Below are 16,963 nucleotides of genomic sequence, written 5' to 3' on the forward strand. Positions count from 1 at the left end.
GTGTGTCCACCCCCTGATAGTGTCTGACAAAGTGTCTTTGCATTTTCTGTCTTTTGCAGTTGCCGTTGCCGCTGTCTCCGTGCCGTGCCCGTCGATGTTGATCTCGTGCGGCTGAGCGGAATCTCGTGCGGAAGCTGAACCCCTGCCCCCCAACGAACGGGTGGTCCTACGACGCTCGGGACCCGCGGCGTGAAGATACGGCGACGACGACGGCGGCCACCGCCATGCTAGCACCGGGCATTCGCGTCGCCCGCGGTCCCGACTGGATCTGGCAGGATCAAGGTAAGGATGCGCGGTTCGCGGGCCGTCGCAGAGACGGACGATCTGTTTTCCATTTACCACGCGCCGTAGTCTGTCTGGTGCCGTCGGGCGATTGTCTGAGTCGCCAGGCAGCTTGTCTAAAATTAGTTTGCAGATCGACGGAGTTGTTTGCGCCGTGCGCCACGCGATGTCGCCTTCGGTAACGGTGCTTCGCAGAAACTCTGAACCCCTCTGGCGTACTGGGGCTAGCGATCTTCTATTTTCATCTGCCTGTCGACGGCGCGGAAAAGGTGCCTGGAGTGCATCAGAACAGCCCGCGTCTTCTTTGGTTCGGTGGCAGGATGGCGTAGTAGAATCCCCGGGGCGACCCGTTCTCGACAACGACGATCATGAATTTATATCTGAAACGAACCAGAGACACGAGCGAACCGTGCGCCTGGGGGGATGTTTAGAGAAAGGTTTTCGGTAAACAAACTTACCATCAGGCCGAACTCTAGAGGTCGCGTGTGTGTTGGTGGCCTTGGTGTGCCTCCACGGTGTGTGTCCCGTGATGGGTGCCATCCCTTGGTTGAGGCTAGACAGGGTACAGTCAAGAGGGGTCAGGATTCGTGAAACTATAGGGTGATCCATCAGGTGAAACTATAGGGATCATCTATCCAGTTGAATTTTGAAACGTCAAACTTCATCCTGGAATTTGTAAGCATTTAGCAACAACTTTCACAAAATGGGACGCTATACGCTTGCAGAAAATTGGGAAATATTAAATACTTATTTCCTCAAACTGTACGAAATTTAAAATACTCGTTTCATTCAAGTTAATTTCCACCTCCGTGTTTACGTTGATAAGCAGAATTGCCCTTTTTTGGGTTCGAAAAACGCTCACGTCGTGCAAGAGAAGTCAACGCACCCACAACGACTAACTATTTGGTGCGAATTTCGGTCGAGCGGCATCATCATTTTGCTTCGAAGCGACCGCCACGATCGATATTTTCAGTTTCCAGAATGAAGTTTGTCATTTTAATTGTCAAATAATCGGTAGTTTAAAATCAGAACATTAGATGTCTCACCCTATAGATTCAATCGATTGATGATGACGATAAATGGTCGACATCAGTTTTGTGGTCCCAGATAGGGAAGATTCACGACACGAACCCGTTCTCTGTATCTAACGCTGTCTGTTCGATTAGTTCTAAGTGACGAACACAGGCCATCGCAACCTGTTGAACTCATATGCCGTATCAGACACGAGACTCACCACGAGTTGTCTTTTGTCCCGTGGCATTTCCACGACGTTGAGGGCATGGCAAAACTGCTTCTGTTGAATGGAGCTGATGGTTTCGGGAAGGACTTGCTCTGTTCTGCTGGTACAGCTAACCAAAGTTACAGTTTTTTTTTTTCAAGTGACACTCGCCCGTAAATTCAACTCACGGCACGGCAGACTCGCATAAAAACACCCTCCAGATGGCGGCCCCAGGAACACTTGCTTCGCACAGCGCAAATGGGGAATCAAGGACCGCCTTAATGGAGTGTTTAAGTATCTCCGACCCGGTCGAACCACCCGCGCGCCATATTGCTTCCACAATGCGCGTTGTTTCTGTTGATGGGGAATATAAAATTTACGGCTCGATGCGGCGTTGTGTTGTCGAATTTTCCATCGATACGCTACCGACAGGGGTTCCGTTTTCTCGGGCCTTCTTTTGCGTATCTGCTTTCCGTTCCGTTCACGGAAAACCCTTCTCAGAAAATCCGGAAGATCGGCGCACACACAAACCCGCCGAGAGTCGCCCACGGGGAAAGGCCAACTTCCTTTGGGAGAGACCGGCCTTCTCCGGTCTGGTTCTTGTCTTCGGTGGGCGTGCCCGTCGCGGTACTTTGACCTCCCGCAACAGAGTACCCCTTTAGGGTTTGTTTGGGAAATTTTCAAGGCTGTGTCGTCGAGGGTCCTAAACAGGGGCCCCGCCACCATCAGCGGAAGCGGCGTTGATGGTTTTTTCCTGCGGGATTTCAGCTTTTCACGCGCCCGCCGGGCCGGGCGTTATATTTTGTTTCGATTTTGTTTGCGTACCCGGGCTCCTGCCTCTCTCCCAGGGCCCGGTCCCAGGAGGTTGGCAGACACAGGAAGTCAGTCAAACTTTCCGAGGCAGAGTTTGTGGGTTTTTGGGATTTTTTCCCCCTTTTGGTTGCCTTGCTTTGCGGGTTCCCACTGCTCGGTGCAGCACTCCATCTGGAGTCATCTGGTCTCCATATTGCTCGTCGCACGCACCCCGACGTCGGCTTGTCCGGGTTACGGGTTTTCTCGGCTCGAAACGCTTGGCACGGTTTTGCATAATTTGATCGTTTCCGGAGTTTTTGACCCGTCCTTTCGCGGGTTCAGTCTGATTAGTCCCCGCGCGGTAAGCGATCGTCCTAAACGGCTGCGAAATCAATCTATGGAAAATCGCGTCCCATTTCCCTATCACGCACCGATCTTAATTGCTGGCCAGGTTTCTTCGTCTGTTTTCGCTTTTCGAACTATGGGGAACCATCTTAAGGGAATCGCAGCCGTGTGCCGGTTACGGGTTTTAGGCCAGCAAACGAATTACTAATATTAGGGACTTGTGACTCACCGAAGGCGACACGAAAAGCTTGCGTGACCACCCCAAGTGCCTTACCTTCAATTCATCGGGAATCGGGGTCCAATTTGGAACGTTTGAATGTTTGTTCCAAAAATTAAAATATTTCTTTCTCTCTTTAATTTTCATTTAATTCGGTCACCGCGTAGGCAAAAAGGAGGCCACATGCTTTCGTCTGTTTGTTGTTGTGCCGTTGTCCGATTTAAATCTCGTCGGCCACCGGCCACAGACCAACAACATATCGTGCCGCAAGCCTGTAAGCTGTTGGATTTATTTGCGGACTTCCTACGGATTCTTAGTGGGTGTTGCGTGTCGTTCGGTGTAAAGCGTGGGATCCTGGATCCCTTCGTCCCGTCGCAACCATATGGCACAGTTCGGCGACGTCACCAGGGCGCGCCGCCGGCGTCGGTCTATATTTGCACGTCATTATTTCGAAGTGGTCGGCCGGACGGTTCGTACGATAATTAGAAAAGTTGTCCATCGATCCGCTACACATAGCAAAGGAGTCACGTGTTGAATGGCTGCTGATATGGGTTTCAGTTCCCGACTCGGTTGTGTAAGGTTGGTTTTATTGAAAGCGGTCAATTTGAAATTGTGATATTTAATTCTCTATCCCGATGCAAATGGGTTAGTTAGTTCCCAGCCAAATGAAATATTATCGCTTCTCTCGATTGCCCCATTGGCTGCAGCAAAAATGGCCAAAAGCGACTACGCAATCGTCAGTTTAGGTGGAAAATGGCAAAGGCTGGCCGGCTGAATATTGCGAGATGGCTCGCTAATCGCTCGAAAGTAGCGTTCGGGTGGCAACTTTGGCAACGCGTTGTTGATGTGTAACTTTCGCTATCACACAACCGAATGCCGCAACAAGCTCAAGCCCCCGTTTTCGCTTTCGCACACGACCCCGGCCCGGGCCGGCCCAGTGCACGTTAGGTTTAGTCGGGGTTTTTTCGACGCTTACATAAAAGTGCACATTACACGACGCACCGAATGTAACCAACCCGGTTACGGCCCCCCGGTCCACGCACGGCTGACTCGCCGGTTATCGGAATGCTTAACACCCTCATGGATGGGCCAAACTTCCGAGCCACCGCGCTATACTTCCTTCTCCCGTGCCGTGTCCTCCGCATGCAAATACGGTGGCCATGGGCATCCGTGTGCCGATGGCGTAACGCGCGCGACCCGGTAAAACTTTCTCCGCCAATGCACCACGCACGCACGCATTTGTCAGGGTTCCTTGCCCAGCGAACGGTGTGTCACGTGGCTCACGGAAAACACGTGAATCTTTTGAGGACGAGTTCCGCACGGGAAACCACTGACATTACTAGCTTCTTGTCCACACCCAGTAATCAGCGGCTTTCGAGTGCAACACAAACCGTTGGGCCGGGGTTCCGGTCAAGGTTCGCTCGGAATACTCGGAAACTTTCGGCAGGGAAGGTCAACCCGGGAAAGGGGCCAGCAAGAAATAAAAATAGTAAATAGTCCCGCGACGCGCTGAACCTAAACATTGCCGCAGCCACAACCAGCCGAACCCTGGCACTTGACCTCGGGTTGTGGATCAATTTTAAGTTTAAAATAAAAATCCCAAAATCAATACTGCAGATGTGGTGGCTTCCGGTTTCGGTGGCCGGTCGAGCCGGTTGTGGCCTCCGGGGAGGGATTTGGGAACGTACTTTATTTCATGGCGCATCCTCGGCACCACTGCAGTGGGGATGAATTTTTGAGTATGGCGCAACAGGATTTGCCGGCCCGCAAAATCCCTGCCGAACGGAAGGGGACACATGTATCATACGAGTAACGCGTTCAGCCGTTCAATGGCCCGCCAGTTTCTCGGGGTGCTGCTGCTGCTGCGGAGTTCTTTTCGTGCCGGCGTGCGCTGCTAGGAGGACAGAGAGCCTCTCGTAATTAGGGGATTCTATTTCTGGCACTCCGGAGACGCCGCGCAAAATACTTCGCTCGCTTAGTACTGGGTTCCCAGGGCGCCTGAGAGACAGTGAGGCGATTATTCGCCGTTGGTATCAATCAAGAAAACATCGTTCTGGTGGCTGTTCCAAGAAGCCTGTTGGCCTTTTACCAACGTTCGATTGAATGCAGTGAAAATGAGAGAGAAGAAAATACAAAAACCAAATGTTAAACATAATGTTGTTCGAAAGGTCATCCAAACCGATCGGTAGCAACAGCAAAACAAACAAAAATTGACCATTAGAACCCAATTAACGTGTTCCGAGAAGCTGTAATTAACCTGCCGGTTTTCGATTAAGGCTCTGTTAATAGGGAGGCCTTAGAGTCAAACTTTTCCAAACGTTTTACGCATGCAATCTCGATTCAGTACAGGTGCTGTTTGTTTTTAAAATATCGTATTTGCGAATTTGTGTTATTTTTGTTATGCTTTTTCGAAAGCTTTCTTGATCCTGCTCTTGTCCGGATAATTCTCGCTACAAAAATAATTTGTCTAAATTACTAATTAATGTGTTTGCACTAATTGGAGTAGGAAAAAATCTTTCTTGAAAGTTGCACATCTTTCTACATTTTCTACTTTACTTAACGAGCATCAACCTAAACCTAACCGTTTACAATGTAGCAACTAAAGGATCTTTAGACAATGGAAGATGCTCGCACTGCGTTTATCTTTATAACACAAATATATTTAATTTACTTTTACTTGCTTTACTAACTTGCTTGTTCTAATTAAGTTTAAGATTGAATTTAGAAACTTGTTTCTTGTATGATAAGGCTCATTTATACGAAACTAGTCTTGTTGACAGAAATGTTTTACTGTCATAATCTTTCGCTATGTCAGTTTTAATGTATTAATGAGTTAATCTTTTGCTAGGACTTAAACGAATTCTAATTAATTAAATAATTAACATTCAATTAACATTACAACTATTTAGCACCGTAGCAACGTTAGAGTTGCCCAATGTTTATTTTCAAATTATTATAAACAAAGTAAGGTTAGCTTTGGATTGACGGACATCTTGTCGATCGGTGCTAAGAGAAAACAAATCAAGGATCGGCCGCTGTCTCTCTCGGCGCCTGCAACTCATCGCCCACCCCTCACACCGTCTATTTGTCGTCTCGCGCCAGAGGTGTCATTTACCTTTTCACCGCCACCCATTTTCACGCACGCACGCGGCCGTAAACAGCCGTTGCGTTCCGCTGATGCATGGGGGAACCTTCTCCAGTCTCCCGTAACACCGCAAGGAGCAATAGATCCCGCGAAGTGCTGTTGTGTTGGCCATGTGTTGGTTGTTGGTTACGGCAGACTCCCCGATTTTTACGCACCGGCTGGCCCTTGCAACAGTTCTCCCCTGTCGATCCTTCGCACCGCACTCAGTACACGCTGCTGCGTACGGTACAAGTCATCCCTCAAATAGTGTCACCGTGGGTTATTTTTAAACGCCCGTTGGCTAGGTTTTGTAAAAGGGCGCGCGCGTGCCATCGGAAAATGTCGCCAGCCCCGGTCGAGGGTCGTGGTGGGAAGACACGGTACACCCACCACGGGGACCCGCTCGTCTGGTGTCCCAGTGCCAGACGTCAGACGGTGACGGTGCTTCCGCCCCGAAAGCGCAATTGTGTGTCCACAATCGAGGGGGAATCCACACGGAGATCGAAGATCTTCACAGGAAATGCCTGAGGCGAAGATATTTTTGTGCGCCGCCCCTGTCAGCTGCCGGGTGCGTGGCATAAAATGGGGTTCCTGGAACCTCGTTCTCGCTCTCTCGGAACCCGGCCGGTAACCTCTGTTCGGTTGCGATCATGCTGCTCGAACTCGTCGGAATGATCGAGCTCTACGGCCCATCTGGCGTCTGGCGGCTGTTGTTGGGGGTTGTTGACTTCCACCGCCACTTCTCGAGGATCACCTTCCAAATGATTCGGGGCCGACGAAGATCGGCGCTGCGAACGAGTTTTGTTCCGTTTTAATGGTCGCCGCTGCTGGTCGCCGTCTTGGTTCGGGATTTCCCAAGATCGTGCCGATTTCGCCGATGTTTGCCCATTGCATTTAGCGGCCACGACACGGTCCCTCTCTCTCTCTTTCGCACGCGCTGCTCAGATTCGTGTTTTCAGATGGTGTTTTCAGCTCGAGATGTTTTTTTGAGTGTCCCAGGTTCCGGTGCCTTAGTAACACTCCGGTGGGCGCTCCAATTTCCCGGAATTCCTAGGCATGGCTTGTCTTGTGTGCTGTGTTTCATCGGAAAATCCCCGATTTATCCGTTCGGAAAAACAAACGGAAAACAGTAATTTGACTATTGTATTTATCCTTTTTTCTTGTTTTGTTTCTTCGACCGAAAACACTCTGGCGTCACGGCGCGACCGGCGGTCCGTTACAAAAACACGACCAACACAAGGATACGGGGCTTCTGCGAAACGGTGGCATTCGGAAAGTCCTTGCGGTGCTCGGTACTTCTGGTGATTAATGGCGAAGCGGGCCGCCCGCTAACCTGCAATCTTCTTCTACGGTGCACGCGGTGTCATTTTTGTGTCTACGATCGACAAAGGCGCAGGGTTTTCCCGGCCTGTTCTCTGACGAGACGCGCCGCAAGTCATTTGTCTGGACCGAAGAAATTGGTGCAAATTCGCTGATTCCACGTGGTAGGTGGTCAATTGGTATCCCCGACCGGACTCCCAGAGAGGGCCGCGATCGCACAGTCTTTGGATGGTTTTTTGGACTCCCCGGGAGCTCTGTCGTCATCGTTCCGTCGATTGACGTCACGAGAGTCCACGATCGATACACCGGAGGCCCGACGGAGAATCTCGGTTACGATGGCCTTCTCTCGTGTGGTCCGTGTTCCTTCCAGTCATTGTTTCCCAGGGAGCAGTGATTTTTTTATTGCGCCAATTCTTGGTTCCGTCGCACCATGCTCCTGAGACGGCCCCTATCTGAGGGGGGGTTCCTGTTAATGGCCACCCCGGACCGATGGCATCGAGGACCTTGTCCGAAGGTCCTAGAAGCGGTGTGCGTGTTTATGTTTCGGGTCTTTTTGTTTTCGTTCGTCGCTTTCCGGAGTTCCGGAGGTGAAGGATGCCGAAGAGTGCCGAAGGATGAGATAGAGGGTCCACACGCACCGCGCGACACCAAGGGCCAGAAACTGGGACGCAGCACGCACAAAAAAGAAGGCCTTGCACTTCACGTGCCGGCCTCGGATGTACGGCGGTGGCGGGACGGGTGCTGACCCCACCGGTGTTCCCTTCCTTCCTGGGCGGAAGACGGAGAACGGAATTGACTTGACTAATGATGCCGACGCGGGTCCCTCGGGTGGCCCGCAAGACGTCGGGCGGGAGTAGTGACTTGCTGTCTGTTGTGTTTCTCTTTCTCCATCGCTCTCTCTCTCTGTCTCTCTTTCACTCGCCTGGGCTCTCTCCATCTCGCTCGTTCCCCAGCGGCTCGAGGAGTCGTCCTACGTCACGATCGATGGCGCGCGCTCCCCAAACCAATAGAGATCTCTCCCGTTCGCTCGTCCGGTCTCTCTCGCTCGCTCCTTCTTGCGCTGATGACTCGCAGCTACGCAAACACCGCGAGAGCTCCGGCGGCCGGGAAGATGCAGCGCAAATGTTAATCGATCGTGAGGCTCGAGCGCGCACGGTCGCGATATTCGCCGCTCTCTAGTAGTGCTGCGGCCAGTGAGAGTGAAGAAACTTAAAGTTGGACGTTGTTCCGTGCTAGTCGGGAGAAAGTGTCCGGCGGTAAAAGTTTGACAAAGCTTAGTTCCGGTTGTTGGGGTTTTTTGTTGGTTTTGTCTCGAGAGCTAAATCAGGATTGGTGCTGACGAGCTAGGAGGTAAACGGTTTTTTGGGCCAGTGATGTCGACAGTAAGGAACTTGACAGTGGCCTCGGCATTAAAACAATAGAAAGTTTGAAAGGCGTGTGATGTAACCCGCTTCCTCGGTTCTCTCCCCCCGTAGACGACGGCGAAGGACATGTCGGTACGCTGTGCGAAATAGGACGCTCCGGATCGACGCACTCGCCGGACAAGACGGTGGTGGTGAACTGGGACTCGGGCCACAGGACCAACTACCGGGTCGGCTACCACAAGCAGTACGATCTGATCGTGATCGACAACGCCCAGATCGGCGTCAAGCACCCGAACATCATCTGCGACGGGTGCTCGAAGGCGGGCATCGCCGGTATCCGGTTCCGGTGCGCCGAGTGTCCGTACTACGACCTGTGCGCCACGTGCTACGGGAACGACGTGCACGACCTCGAGCATCCCTTCATCCGCTTCCAGACGTCCAACTCAGTCGGGTAAGTAGTGGTCGGGATGTTTTGGTCCGTTCAATTTTCCACCAAGAATTACACCAAGAATTAGTGACATTCTAATTTAAAGTTTTTTAAACTTTATTTTTCTACAAACTTCATACTCCATCGTACGTAGTAGATTGTAGAACTCTTTTTTTTGTCAATAATTAGGCCGAATGAAAGTAGTCCGGCCATTTTGAAATTACCTTGCATGGTGCCTCGGGGCGGCCGTCCGAAGCCTGCGCCCCGATGCTTCATTAGCATAACCGCATAGAACGGCCTGTGAGTCGCGTTCTGCTCGGAGACCTCGTTTGAGGTCTCCGCCGGTCAATAGCCCTACATTTCGGGGTACACACCGAACACCGACGACCAACCATCGACGAATCGCGCTCTGCGGCGCCCGTTGACTGATATTCGGTGGTGGGTTAATGGTTCACCACCGCCCCATCGGGGGAAGTACCTTTTTTCCGCTGGCCCCATTAACCCCGGGGGTGGGGGTCAGCCGAACCTTGGGCGCTCGCACAACGGGGAAAATCCCACCGGCAGGAAATTGTCACCCACTAGTCGCGACCTCCCGGACGAAACCGAGTCGAGCTGTCTCGAAGTGGTAGGCACTTGAACGCTGAACGGCACCGGTGACTTTATTTATCCGCCGCGTTACGGAAATTTCACTTTACGACGCGGCCCCGGCTCGTTAAAGGCTCACAGGCGACGGCGGCAGCGGCGAGCACGTTTCTCTGCAGTTTCTGCAATTGCGCGCGGCTCGAGTGCAGTGCATGGCGCAATTTTGCGGCCTCGGTTTATTGTTATTGTGCGGGTTTTCCCAAACCTCGATTATCGCCCCGAGAGAGTCGGCTACACGTCTGCGAGTGCCGTTAGCCAACCGGTGTCCCGGCCAACCCGGTCTCGCGCCGTCAGCCAGATCCGCGATCTAGAACTCCGAAGCCGTTTGAGAGATACCCTCATAGGCCGCGGTCCATACGATCCCCGGCAGCAGCAGCATCATCATCAGCGCACAAAAATGTCGGCGTAACGGCAGACTGGTTTTCACAAAAACAACCATAAACCGAACCGCTTGCCGGCGGTGGTCAGGGCCAGAGGGCGGCCCAATCATTGGTCCGCGCATATCTGGGAAAACCCGCGAGAACCCACTGTGGGGCTGCTGACTGCGACGGTCACCATCACCACCACAACCTCTTGAAACCTTGTGCCGTCCCCACATATGATCTCCGTCCCGACTGATCGATGTCTATTGCGTCAACGCTGCTTTGTGTTCCTTCCGCACCGTGAATTCAACGATTCCGGCTTCGAGTGTGCGTGCCTTTTGTTGACTGTGGAAAGTTATTTGCTACTCCGTAATTGTTGTGATTACCTTCGAGACAGGGGCAATAAAAAAAAATGCTCACCATTGTCAAAAACGGACGTCAGGAATAAAAACTTGGATGTGCTGAATCGCGCGGAAGTCGAGTCACAGGATCCCTGATGATCTGTGGTGCAGAACCGAGCACCCGAATAGGTGTTCGGTTTTTTTCGAAATCCAGTCAGCGACATCCATGGGATTTTCTGCGTCTCACTCCGCGAGGTCAGTTCCGTCGTGAGTAAGCGAGTGCAGCACAATGAATCAACCCGCCCTTAGTATGACAATGTGATCCGTTTTTCTAAATGTCTACTTTGTTAATTATCGTTGTCAACGCAACGCGTCTGACGCTCGGTAACGTCGTAACGGTGGTCATAACGCCTCGATAATGTTTATTGTTTTGCGAACAAAATTATCACTCGGAGACATTATTACGACGAGGACATCCATTTCTCCGGTCGCAGATGGCGACATTAAAAACCCATTGTTTGTTGAGCGTTTTACGTCTTTAAGCCGGATACCGTTGGGCATCAAATTATTTCGGTCATCACACTGAAACATCAAATCTTGCCGCTCATTAAATACTCACTGCGACACAAGTGACATTTGCGACGAGCTTTTCTGCCATTACGACTTTTTTGTGCCTTTCGTTTGTCGATTCAGTTAGCTCCTCAGACAATCACCTGAAACGATAGAAACGATTGCACACATATTGACACTTCCATTTTGTTTGAAGTCTTTTGCGACCAAACTTTTTCACTGACCCCACCCGGACCGAAAGAACGAACTCTTAGAGGGAGGAAAGTCCACGCCGAATGACGTTTTCTCCCGAAGCCGAAGCCTACTGTGTGGCTTCTCCCAAGATCTTTTGCTCCGCACCTGGCCAACCTGGTTGCCGCTTGTTTGCTTGTGGTTTTCCAAATAAATTTTAATTGTGCAGAACGCAATCGGAGCCCGGGGGTGATTTCCCAGTTTTCTGTTTATCTCGCTTTCGCCCTTCTTTCGGTTGCGGCTAGCTTTCAATCATTTTTCGGAAGTTCCCGACAGTGCGGGCATCCGTTTTCTACCAGCCGAATGGGCCAATCGAGGCGCCGGGACGGCACGGGCCGGCACCCACGATTTTGCGGGTAGAATTTATCCGGACTTTCTCGGCCCCGGGAAGGGAACGGAAAGCCAGAGCGTACCTTTGTTTTCCCACAAAATTCCCCCTTTCGCACGCACTTCCTTTTACCCCGGCCGGCAGAATCTTGGGCCACCGGTTATTTATAAACTGCCCCGTACTGACGCTTTTCGTATCATTCTTGCAGCATCCGCGTGCCGCCACGGAAGGGAGCTACGAGAGTGCAACTGAAGGGCATCTTCGTCGGTGCTCGAGTAACGCGCGGTCCCGACTGGGAATGGAATAATCAGGACGGTGGTCCAGGCAAAACGGGACGTGTAATGGAAATTCGTGGCTGGGATAACGAGTCCTGCCGTAGTGTTGCGAGTGTCGGGTGGGCTTCCGGTTCGACCAACGTGTACCGGCTCGGCCACAAGGGTAACGTCGATCTGCGGTACGTGCAGCCAGCCGTCGGTGGGTACTACTACAAGGACCACATGCCAGTATTAGGTAAGTGACAGATTTCGGTTGCCGCCCCGTTACGTGCACGCAGTTCCCAGCATTTAGTATCTTTTCTCTCGCACCAATCAGGTCAACCAGAGGAACAGCAACCGGTATCGCCACCGGTCCGTTCCCACTTCTACGTCGGCGATCGGGTGCAAGTTAACATCACCGAGGATCGACTGAAAACGCTCCAGCAGGGTCACGGCGGCTGGAATCCGCGGATGGCCGAGTACCTGCCCAAGATCGGCATCGTGCATCGGATCACCGATAAGGGCGATATCCGCGTGCAGTACGAGGGCTGCGCCAACCGGTGGACGTTCCACCCGGCGGCCCTGGTGAAGATCTTTAGCTTCAACCTGGGCGACATTGTGACGTTCATCGGCGACGGGGCCAAGATGCAGCAGCTGCAGAAGGGCCACGGCGAGTGGATCGAAACGATGCACAACGTGCTGGGCAAGTCCGGCAAGGTGATAAAGATCTACAGCGATGGCGATCTGCGGGTGCAGCAGCTCGACGAGGACATGGCGTGGACGGTCAACCCGAAGTGCGTGAAGCTGGAGCGATCGTCAGTGTCGCATGCGGCCGCGACCGAGCGCTCGAACAGCATGATGGATCTGAGCAACCAGCGCACGAACGAGCACCACATGACGCCCCTGTCCGGCCTGTCCGGAAGTTCGGCCGCCGACCGGTTGGTCCGCGAAGCGTCGCAGGGCAACATGGAGTTTGTGCAGAACTATCTTGGGTAAGGTTCTACGAGACACAGCCATGGCGGCTTGAACTGTACTAAAGGCTACTTTCTCTCTCTCTCTCGACCGACCGACAGGATGAACCAGGAGGCGGTGGATTGTGTGAGCGGTGGGAAGACGTGCCTGCAGGTGGCCGCCCACCAGGGCCACGTGGAGATGGTGAAATACTTGCTGCTGCTCAGTGCCAACGTGAACGTTGTCGATAAGGAGGGTGATTCGACGCTGCATTACGCGGCCTTCGGCAACCAGCCGGAGGTGATGCGCGTACTGCTGCAGCATAGTGCCAACATCGATGTGCTGAACTCGTCGCACTGCTCGGCCCTGCACATCTCCGCGCACAAGAAGCCACCGCACTGCGTGAAGGTGCTGCTCGAGTTCGGTGCCAACGTGAACGTACAGGACGCCTACGGGGATACGGCCCTGCACGACGCCATCGGCAAGGAGAACACGGAGGTGGTGGAGCTGCTGTGTGCGTGCCCGACGCTCGATCTGACGATACGCAACAACCGTGGCTTCAACGCGCTCCATCACGCGTCGCTGAAGGGAAACGTTCACGCGGCCCGCCACATTATCCGCCTGGCACGGCAGCTGGTGAACGTGCGGAAGGACGACGGCTTTTCGGCGCTCCATCTGGCCGCCCTGAACGGCCACTCGAAGGTGGTGGAGGTGCTGGTGCAGGAAGGTCAGGCGGATGTCAACATACGGAACAATCGCAGCCAGACCCCGTTTCTGCTGGCCGTCTCGCAGGGCCACACGGCCGCGATCGAGAAGCTGGTGGACCTGGGGTGTGATATACGGGCGCGCGACGAAGACGGCGACAATGCGATGCACCTGTGCATCATCAAGAAGGCCAACCTGGTGCAGGAAGTCTCTCCGACGGACGCACCGAAGATACACGACATCTACCGATCGCTCGTCGACACGGTCAGCGACAGTCGGTTGATGTACGCGTTGCTGTGTTTTCTCGCGAGCGAAGGCTGCCCGCTGGACGTGAATCTGAAGGGGGCCCGAGTGCTGGACTGGATTGCGTCCCCACAGATCAAGGAGATCGTCGTCGAGTACGAGCGGGCGAGGTTGGCTCGGGAAGCGGCCGCAGCGGCTGCGGCCACCACCATCGGGCCAATCATCTCGTCCACCGTGGATCGCTGTGGTGGCTCTTCGCGCAACAATCTGCCATCGAGCGAAGAGGAGCAGCAGCAGCTGGTGCTGAGCAACTTCGAGTCGCTGAGTGTGGCCGGCAACCAACAGCAACCGCCGATGGACAAACCTCAGGACGGTGGTGGTAGTGGCAACTCGGTGGAGAATGGAAATCCGGCGATCGGTCTATTCGCCGGACCGGGCGTAAGCGGCCTGCAGCAACACGCCGTGGGTAGCAGCAATCCTCCAACGCCAGCACGTCGTCATCGCGGCCACAACCGACACGATGCGACGGGCGCGGCACTCGTTACACCGCCGGCAGTGCTCGGCGCTGGCCAAAGTGGCCCGACGGACGAACCGGAGCTCCGGTTGTTCGGTGGTGAACCCACCGTTACCAGCTCGTCGTCGGCCATCGGTGATAGTAGTCTTAATTCCGGCAGCAACATCATCGCCGTTCCCGTAGATAGTCCCGTGCGTTACAAGTCACCGAACAGAACCTTATCGCCGTTCGGCGGTGCGGCAGCCTCGCAGAGCGACCCGACACTGGCGACCGGGGCCGCGATCCCACCTCCCGTTGGACCATCGAAGCATATCAGCCGGCGGCAGTACGTCGGCGGGGACAAGACGACGGCTACCGCTGCCCCATCGTCCGCAACCGGTTCCGCCGTTTCATCGCCATCGGCCGGTAGCGGAGGCACCAGCTGCCCTGCGACGGGCGGAGGAGTTCCGTTTCCGTGTCTCGTGCCGCGCGAGTGTATCGTGTGCAACGAAAGCCTGCAGCTGATCGTGTTCGACCCCTGCCAGCATCAGATCGCCTGCGAAGAGTGTGGCGTGCGGATGAAAAAGTGTCTCACGTGTGGCATGCACATCGAACGGCGAGCGACGGCCGCCGGGGTGCCGCTCTACAGTGGCAAAGACGGTCGCCAACCGTCGGCCGACCGGTTACGGTACCTCGAGAGCAAGATCATGGAAATCGAGGAGACGCACTGTTGCAGCATCTGCATGGAGCGGCGCCGCAATGTGGCTTTCCTGTGCGGGCACGGTTCGTGCTCGAAGTGCGCCGAAACGCTCAAGATTTGCCACATGTGCCGGAAGACGATCACCAAAAAGATCAATCTTTACTAAGGCTGCCGAGCGTGGTCCCGGGGCCCTGTAGTTACCAAAAACGAAAAGGAACGGCGACCCCAGGGTGATGGGGGAACATTTACAAGCGTTACGTCCCCTAGCGTTACGGCTTTCCTAGGGTTTTGCGGGACAAGTAGAGCGGAACACGGTAGGGCCTTCCGCTCGCACAGAACCAACACAAATGTAACCGTTTTGTAAGTGTTCAATATTTATTTAGCATCTAAGAGCAGGTAGTTATAACGGTTTGTGCGCTTGTCGTGGCGCTGGTCTAACGGAAAGTGGGGTCTCTGTCCCGTGGTGGTGAAACGCAGCTCACAACGAAACGAGGGACGACGGCGCGAAGCTAGACAGGATTCGGAAGCAGCGTTTAAATGCGACCGTGCCCGTTTTGCGAATCCAACCCGTGCGCAAAGACCCCACAAAGCCTAGTCTCATTCGCGTATCCTGTTAGTTGTTAATTTGTCGTGTTAGTTGCCGCACACAGCATAGCAATGGAAGATATCTATATATAAAAACGTTTACATTGATCGTACGTCAGGGAGTGAGTTAGTTGTGAATGAGACCAGTGTGTATCCGAGCCGTTGGCACCCGGGGAGGGCATCGATCGTTCGTCATCAAGTTTATTAGCAACTCTGCGCTCAGCCCATCGTCGGCCCATCTTGTTCCACTCTCCACTGTAGTGCTTAAGACTTTGAGCATTATTTATTACTCGCAGCGCACCACGCCCTTCGGCGGGGACATCTTCTGCTGTAGCGCGTACCCTTTCATTCAGGTCGCGTCCAAAGCACCCATATCCACCACCGTTAGTCGCCATAAACGTGGACTTGCGTCAGCAGACGGAGCAGACGAAGCATTGTAAATAGTGTTTACATTTCGCAACGATTTCGATAATTTATTAAACCCACCGAAAAGGGAGGGTCGAAATGAGAGGGAACGTGTCCGGTGGTTCTCGGTGTCCACACAATGGGGGGAAAACGTACGATAAGGAAGAAATCCGCTCATTGTTGGTTTAATTGTTTTTTGCTCTATTTATTTATCATGCACATTGCGCACGCAAAGTATTAACGATGTACGTACACTTACACTTAGGCCATCGACCGTTGAGTTGTTTGCTCAATTTCTGTTTGTTTGCTTTCGTGGATAGCCTTTATTGGCAAGTAGGGGAGGCTCACTTCAAGTATCTTGTCATTTTGTTTGATTAGCGGATTTCTCTCGCTACGCACAGTTCTACACACTGCCCTTTAGTTAAGCGGAACAAGGCCAAATATCCTTTTTGTAAACTGTAATGGAGGCAACTAATAAAGCAGGGGTTCGTATGCAAACTGACTTTTCGGGGGCACCAGTGGGATGCTCGTTGCGCTGGCCAAACCAACCATCCAGCGATCCGGTGGCGATGGCGTCCTTGGCGTCATCAAACGCAAGAGGAAGTGTATCCGTTGTAACCGTGTAGTTCTGTAAACAAGGCTCTAACCATCTGCAGCTTGTATCCTACGGACTCGGAACAAAAGCAGTAAAGTGTGTGCATATAGATATGAATCCTTAATAGTCTAAATGTGTGTACGTGTGTGTGTTTGTACGTGTTTCATCTTTTATCAGAACCCGCACACTAACAACCACATGGTTTTTTGATGTTCTGTTGTTGATATTTTGTATCGCAAACACTTGTAACGCGTAGCGAGTCCGAGCGCGCCGTAGTTGAAAAGTAGTGACTCCCAGTTTGAGAGAGGCTGCTATTTTTGTATAACCGTTTACACCTGCTTCCGGAACGTGCAATAGCGAGGGCAACAGAATCAACGCAAGCATACAGTGTGATGTGAGGTGACTGAGTTAGGTAACAGGAACGAGACATGGTGGCCAACCAGTGCCAGTAGGTAGGAGCTAGAAAAC

General features: G+C 53.0%; 1 protein-coding gene across 2 annotated transcripts; it reads left to right on the top strand.

Moving 5' to 3' along the window:
- The first annotated feature begins 224 nt into the window (after window positions 1-224).
- LOC131210049 (E3 ubiquitin-protein ligase MIB2) lies at window positions 225-15,518 on the top strand. 2 transcript variants are annotated; one of them, XM_058203238.1, is made up of 6 exons: window positions 225-282; window positions 8,775-9,114; window positions 11,773-12,074; window positions 12,156-12,810; window positions 12,892-14,609; window positions 14,676-15,518. In XM_058203238.1, exons 1-6 carry the CDS (start codon window positions 225-227, stop codon window positions 15,074-15,076), a joined length of 3,474 nt encoding a protein of 1,157 aa, XP_058059221.1. In that variant the 3' UTR covers window positions 15,077-15,518. The 2 variants fall into 2 exon arrangements, with proteins under 2 accessions (XP_058059221.1, XP_058059220.1); XM_058203237.1 differs by having other exon boundaries at window positions 12,892-15,518.
- Window positions 15,519-16,963: the final 1,445 nt, after the last annotated feature.

Source organism: Anopheles bellator, chromosome 2 (assembly GCF_943735745.2).
Source record: "Anopheles bellator chromosome 2, idAnoBellAS_SP24_06.2, whole genome shotgun sequence".
Taxonomy (NCBI): Eukaryota; Metazoa; Arthropoda; class Insecta; order Diptera; family Culicidae; genus Anopheles; species Anopheles bellator.

What these genes read in the sequence shown, in the direction of transcription:
- LOC131210049 (XM_058203237.1), top strand. Translation starts at nt 225, where the DNA reads ATGCTAGCACCGGGCATTCGCGTCGCCCGCGGTCCCGACTGGATCTGG. An exon ending in CTGGATCTGGCAGGATCAAG is followed by an intron (nt 283 to 8,774) that starts GTAAGGATGCGC and finishes CTCCCCCCGTAG; the next exon opens with ACGACGGCGAAGGACATGTC. An exon ending in GGACCACATGCCAGTATTAG is followed by an intron (nt 12,075 to 12,155) that starts GTAAGTGACAGA and finishes CGCACCAATCAG; the next exon opens with GTCAACCAGAGGAACAGCAA.